Source organism: Vicia villosa, linkage group LG1 (assembly GCF_029867415.1).
Source record: "Vicia villosa cultivar HV-30 ecotype Madison, WI linkage group LG1, Vvil1.0, whole genome shotgun sequence".
Classification (NCBI taxonomy): domain Eukaryota; kingdom Viridiplantae; phylum Streptophyta; class Magnoliopsida; order Fabales; family Fabaceae; genus Vicia; species Vicia villosa.
The window spans coordinates 135,880,265-135,887,681 of NC_081180.1; the positions used below are offsets into that span (position 1 = coordinate 135,880,265).

Genomic DNA, 7,417 nt, shown 5'->3' on the forward strand with positions numbered 1-7,417 from the left:
AAACTTATGTCTCAATCAATCACAAATCTCTCATTATCAAGATCTAAATACACAACTAAGGTTGAATATGAAAGAAATTTGAATGCAAGGATTTTTAACTTTTACAAATTGAGAGAGAGTTGATTTCACAGAAAATTGCAAAATGATTATGAAATTCATTACATGAAAAGTGTTAACAAAAGGTTTCATACGAGCTTGAGATTAAGCACAAAAATGAGGGGTAAAAGTTGGTTATATTTGAATAAAGAGAAATACATGGTTTGAGTCAAATGAGCAAGTGAATGGAATAAAAGAAAATCAGATATTTGACCCATTTCACGTTTGATTAGAATAAAAAACAATGTCTGATTCAAATCAAAGACCCTGTGATTTGATCATGTACAAATTTTGATTCGAATCAATTGCAATAGGCCCTTAAGAAAAATATTGAAAAGTGGTCTGATTCGAATCAAGTGTAAAGTTTGATTTGAATTAAATCTAATAGGGGTGACCAGGAAGAGCTTGATTCGAATCAAGTGTAAACTTTGATTCAAATCAAATTGCTAGGAATTTCTTGTTTTGACCCTGCTTAATTTGATTTGAATCATAATGTGTGTTTAATCTGTATGATTCGAATCAAACACATAAAATCTCAGTTTTCATAGTTCTAAAAGTACTTTGAGATTTTTCTTTGCACCTAACTTGAATAAAAACCACATATAGTTTTTATTCCACTGACTCATGCATTTGACTAAAAGCATCTTGATCAAGTTTAAGTGTAACCATTATTTTATGCATGCTAAAACGAATAACAAATTGATTTCAACCTTAATTCAAAATATGTGCAATCATGAGGGGGACTCAATAAATGATAATAAATGAAAGAGATATGACAATCAACAAAATAATCGTATTTGGGGTACTACCTTTGCATGTGTTAAGGATATGCAACTGGATTCTCCCCCTTTTTTATGCTTGACAAGCTTTCACTTGGAATTAAGTCGACTTTGAGCTAAAAGCAAAAGTGTTTGTGCTCCCCCAAAAATATTCCACAGAAACCACAACATTAAACACATAAAGCAATATTAGACTCATTACATTTTTCTCCCCCTTTGACAACATCATAAAGAGATACCAATTTTTATGGGTCTAAAAACTAAACAACGAAACACAACAAATAATTCCAGACGAACACATGAGCTAAATAGCTAAAAAGAATATACAAATATACAATAACAAAGATCGAATACAAAAATCAAAGATAAACTTGCTACATGCAACAAAACACAAAATAGACATGCAACACCAATATACAACAACATACAATTAAGTGATCAAAATTGTTATGTAATGGAATGCATTAACAATTTAATTAATGAATTAACAAGTATACAAATGCTCGAACACAGATAATTAACAACACATATTTAAAAGACTTTAATGTCTACTAGAATAATCAAAATATGCTAGAGATGAATGATTAAAGTAAAGAAAGTAGTAAGCAAACCAATGAATATATCTAGAACAAACACACACGCAATGATACAAACTGGATACAAGAGTTATAGAGACATACCAATGTAGTCGACAAAAGCAGGATTTTCTATATAATAGTGTTAGTGAAAAATAGAATATATATATATATATATATATCAAATGAAACTAAACAGAATTCTCATTATATTTAAAGCACGGGGAATCCAAGATTCCAAAATCCCTACTGATCTTGTGAAAAGGGTTTGATGATAATGGTTTTGTAAAAAAAGTCAGCAAGTTGACTTCTTGTGTCAACGTATTCTAAAATAACACCCCCCTTTTTAACATGATCTCTAAGAAAATGGTATTGGATCTCAATGTGTATAGTTCGTGAATGAAATATCGAGTTCTTAGTGAGGCTAATTGCCCTAGTAGTATCACACTTAATCGGAATGCAACCAAGTTTTAAATCATAATCTAGAAATTACTTATTTAGCCATAATACTTGTTCACAACAACTACTAGCGGCAACGTATTTAGCCTCGACAAAAGAGAGCAATGTTATGATGCTTCTTACTGTGCCAAGAAACTAAACAAGTGACAGGTACCACTAGTACTTTTTCTATCCTACTTGCACCCCACGAAATCGGAATCATAATAATCTACTAAGCTATAAGAACTACTTTTGAGATACCAAAGACCGTGTTGCGAGGTTCCGTTAAGATACCTAAAAATCCATTTTACGATCTTAAAATGGGATTCCTTGGGTAACGCTTGATATCTAGCACATATGCACACACTAAACATGATATAAGGCCTACTCGTAGTTAAATAAAGTAAGGAACTGATTATACCTCTATACTTGGTAATATTGAAGTTCACTCATCTTTCGTCTTTGTCAATAAGCACAATAGATTTCATAGGTGTTGAGATACTTTTCGAGTCTTTCATATCGAACTTCTTAAGAAGCTCTAAGTAGTACTTGGTTTGACTTATGAAAATGCCTACTTCGTCTTGCTTAATTTGCAATCCCAAGAAATATGTCAGCTCTCCTATAAGAGACATCTCAAATTTTCGCTGCATCAAACTTGCAAACTCTCGACAAAGAGATTCATCAATAGAACCGAATATGATATCATCTACGTGTATTTGAAATACAAGAATATACTTTGCTTTATGTCTAATAAACAAAGTGGTGCCGACCTTACCACGATTGAATCCTTGTTTGATTAAAAATCCACTAAATCGGGCATACCAACCTCCATGAGCTTGTTTGAGACCATATAGGCTCTTTTTAATTTAAAAACATAGTCTGCATTATCGCGATCCTCAAAACCTATGGGTTGTGAGACATACACCTCTTCGTTTATATGATCGTTAAGAAAAGCAAAATTAACATCCATTTGATAAAGTATAAAATCTAGAAGGCAAACAAATTCCAAAAGGAGTCTAATAGCTTCTAGACGAGCTACAATAGCATAAGTCTCTTCGTAGTCTATTCTTTCCACTTGTTATACCCCAAAATTTGCCCGCATCTTTTTTCAAGAAAACTTCAATCTAAAAATTAAGAGTTTCATATAATCTTGGATTTACATATCCTGATTTATGAATACTTGGTTTTTAGAATTTTTCTTATACGGTATTTTGGCTCGCTGTTGGATTTATTCTTACGCAAACGCCAATTACTGTTTATTACTTCACACACGCTATTTATTTGATATTTATTTACAGATAAATAGTACTGACGCAATTGGTACAGAGTTAAATCTTTTGCAGGCGCATAGTTCGGGGATTCAGACTGTACTGGTAACAAGTAAATTATTATTATCTTTTGTTTCCCACTAATTTTTGTACTATATTCCATTATTTTCAAAATCTTTTCCTTTCTTTTCAAATCTCTTTCTTTCAAAAATCAAATCCTAACTTTATTCTATACATCTCTCTTTTTTCCAACACTATCATACACTTTCTTTCAAATCTTACTTCCCCTCAAATTTTCCTTTTGTACGGAATCACTTCATTCCCCAACGTCTCTATCTTTCTTTTCATTCTATAAATACTTCTCATTTTTCCATAAAATCTCACATCAAATTCTAACTCATCTCTCAAATTTCTACTTCATATTCATTCTCTCTTCTTCCCCCGGTAAAAATGGCGAAGCGGATAGAGACATGTTTTCTTATGATCATCACCGTCGTGGTGGTAATCATGTCCTTCTTCTGTCTGCATAGCCCTGAAAAATGTGGAACTGGGATGTTGACACTCCCAATCATCTACATGTTACTATTTGTAGCATGGGTTATTAATCGTCATTCCTAAAGTTTGTCGTATCTCTTATTTCTTAATGTACCGTTTACTCGTTGTACTGTTCATTATAGTATGTAATATTTGCACTGTCAGTATTAAATGTCGTACTATTTGTCATATTGTTGCTTAATTATCCAAATAATATTTTGTGTGTTTTCTGCCAGTTAAATATTTATTTTCCTGTGCATTAAATGATTTTCAGGGTTATTATCGATAATTTTGCTCGCATACAGTACATATTATTTATTTATTACGTCTGTGTTTTTCTAACAAGTCATGTAAATAAATTTTCATCATTAACACAAAACAAAACCAAAAACAAAAACAACAAAAATATTAACTTTGACTGTTGAATTTTCACTTTAACTGCTACATGCTTGAACAGTCAGTTGACAGTCAAACCGGTGACAGTGCAATTCTCCGTGTTTTGTACCATCAATCAAATCAAACTTTTGCATTTCAAAATTCCAAGATTTTTGTCCTAGAAGTCTTCTGAATATCACATGATTAGCAGAGACTCAGCACTGCACAAAAATCAGGTACGCTTAACTGTCTCCTACACAAACGGTCCCTAACTAGGTTTTTTTTTCTTCAGGAGAACAAGTTTTTGAGACCTAAAATGGATTTCATGGACCTCCATATATCTCAAAGTACCATCATACAAATTTTCAAACTTCAATTCGCTCAGACGCACAGTCAGCAGCTCAAACAGTCAACAGACGACCCGTTTGACCAAAAAAGTCAACAGACAGTCAAAAATGAAATTTTTTGCCAACATCCATATTTTGTCAAAGGATTCATCATTTTATCATTGTTTGATCATAATTCATCAAGGAAAGATAAAAAATCAACAAAACCCGAAGTTTCAAAATTAGGGTTTTCTCCTAAAAAGTCAACTAAACTTTGACTGGTCATAACTCTCTCATCCTTCATCCAAAAAATTCAAACCAAAGCTCATTTTGAAGGAAATTCAATTATCTTTCAAATTCAATTGGTCCCATGGTCATTAGATCCACCATTTGAAAAATATGGACAAAGACATTACAGGTCATTTTCAAAGTCAACAAAAAGTCACTTTTTTCAAAAGGATACACAAGGAGCATGGAAAATCATTTTGATATGAGACCAAAGACATTGGTTAGAGGACTCTTTGAGGTTTCCAAAAAGTACAATATCTCCTTCATATGATAAAAATTGAGGGATTTACACCTTGTTGAAGTTTGCTAAATTTTGGGAAAATGCATGAAATCAACATTGATCAAAAATGTTTTTCTTCCAAATGAAACCCAATTTCCATGATCCAAACATGTTTCCCATAATGATAAGGGCCTCCCACGACCAAGACAAAGCCCACATCATTTTTGTTCTTTTTTTGGTTTAATTTTATCATATAAGATTAAATTAAAAAAAGGAAAATGGAAGGATAATGTGTAGCTTAGTTTCTAAGCATGACTCATCAAAGATCATTCAATACTCTACCCCAAGAGAAGTACAGCAGAAGAGGTGTTGAAAAATCAAGCTATGGTGGCTTGAATTCAAAGCTACATATATTAAAAAATTTCGAAATTCAACAAAAGCACTTAATGCTTCTAGCTTAGTTTTTAAGCACATCTTTGCCTATAAATGAAGTATCACACTTCAGTAATAGAAAGAGACACGAATTCAGAGCCCAAGTCTTGCTTGTATCAACCTTGTATCAACTTGAATTTTTCAAAGAAATTTAAAATTCGAATTTTAATTTCTAGCTTGTTTCAATACAAATTAATTACTCAAACACGTTCCCTGACCCTCACTAAACATAACCAGATCAATTGCAAGCCTTGAATCATCAAGAACACGTACCTATACCTCACGGTTTGCTCGAACTAAAACTTACAAAAATCTCATCACACATGCATGTTTAGCAAGATGTAGACTCATATTTAAGTTTAGTTTGAGGTTCTGATCATTTCTGGAAACTTAATTGAAGTTTGGACACCTATACGAGGAACCACCATTTTAGGGTTTTTGCTTTCAAAATTAGGGCTTTACGATCCATGCAAAATTACAAGTTCTAAATGGTACCATTAAACTCGTATGAACAAAACGAACTGAACCATGGCATCGCGCCAAATTTATATTGTTGTTTGCTTGTATTCGCTATTCTCAACAGGTGTAATAGGTTGGAGTTTTTACACCACCTGCAAATGAAAGGTGTAAAAGATCCATCCTGATGAAGAAGATGATGCGTGGCGTCCTCTGATTGGCTGGAGGGCGCACGCATGTTTTTTTAAATTAACCTTGGATTCAGTGTTTTGCAGGTGTGTCACGTGTTATGATCCCTCATGCTGGTGACCATCAGATCCATCCATTTATCAATCCAACGCATCAAAACGCGCACCCCCATCATGGACTTCATTTAATAACCACACCAGATCATTGTTTATATATTTTCTATTTTTATTTAATTTTCTTTATAAAATTATTTTAAAATAGTTCTAGAAATCAAAAAATACACAAAAAAATATTTTTAAGTTGATAAAATAATACTTTATTTTCTGATATAAAAATATTTTATTTTTCTTCATAATTTAAATGTTTTGTATAATTAATTAGATAATATGTATATATTTATCTTTTAATTATTTTAACCAATAAAAAAATCATAAAAAAATTGTTCTTTATATTAAATATAGTTTATATATTATAGGCTAATTTTGTACATATGTAGAATAATTTTCTCTTTAAGTTTTAATTATTTGTGTAATTATTTATATAATTATATGATTATTTAACTTAATAATTTCAAAATCAATTCCAAAAATTCCAAAAAAATTAGTTTTGTTTTAAAATTAATTAATAAGCATTTTGAACATATTTTAAACTTAATTTTTAGGTTTAAATTTTATTTCCATCTTTTTCTCATTTTAATTAAATTAATCATGCATTAATTCTAATTAAAATCAATCATCAAAAAAATCCAAAAATATTTCTTTTATTTTCTTGCAATTTAAATTCATAGATCAAGTGTATAGGTTGTCAAATTCATGTAAATAGCGTAGTTTACATTTCCCTCAAAATCGATGTAATAGCGTAGATTTACTTTCCGCATTTTACATTTCCGCATTTTAAATTCCAGTACATATAAAACTGCGTGTATGCCAAAGATTAAAATTGAATCGTTAGATCACTAACTTCAAAAGATAAAATATCTGATTCAAAACACAATCACACTTGCACCTCTTAGGGTAATCCCTCTTTTACTCTTTTCAAAGATCAAAATCAAATTCTACTGTTTCAAATGCAAAATCGAACTTTCGTTTACATCCGGTAAAAGGATAGTTTTTTAAAGGAAATAGGAAAAGACCTTATAACTTAGGGTAGACCTCCTAATTTGCTTGCTCAGATCAAAACAAACAAATCTCTCATATATCATTGTTTTTCAAAATAAAACTTTCAAAAAGACAATACTTTGTATATATCCAAACGAGGATCATTACGAAGTTAACGTTCTTTTTTCAAAAACATCTTTTGAAAGATAAAAACACTTTGTATACATCCGCACAAGGATCATTACAAAGTCAATTTACAAAGGTATTTGAAACCACATACAAGCATTTCAAGGTAATAGAAAAGTGATTCAAAAGAAGTGAGCTAAGCAAATTAAAGAGCCCTT

At 31.2% G+C, this 7,417-nt stretch overlaps 1 protein-coding gene across 1 annotated transcript; it reads right to left on the minus strand.

Annotated features, from left to right (window-relative positions):
• Nucleotides 1–2,337: 2,337 nt before the first annotated feature.
• LOC131655176 (uncharacterized mitochondrial protein AtMg00810-like) lies at nucleotides 2,338–2,858 on the minus strand. Its single transcript, XM_058925076.1, has 2 exons — nucleotides 2,711–2,858; nucleotides 2,338–2,594 (listed from the first exon to the last, which is right to left on the minus strand). Exons 1-2 carry the CDS (start codon nucleotides 2,856–2,858, stop codon nucleotides 2,338–2,340), a joined length of 405 nt encoding a protein of 134 aa, XP_058781059.1.
• Nucleotides 2,859–7,417: the final 4,559 nt, after the last annotated feature.

What these genes read in the sequence shown, in the direction of transcription:
- LOC131655176 (XM_058925076.1), bottom strand. Translation starts at nt 2,858, where the DNA reads ATGGATGTTAATTTTGCTTTTCTTAACGATCATATAAACGAAGAGGTG. An exon ending in AAACAAGCTCATGGAGGTTG is followed by an intron (nt 2,595 to 2,710) that starts GTATGCCCGATT and finishes AAATACACGTAG; the next exon opens with ATGATATCATATTCGGTTCT.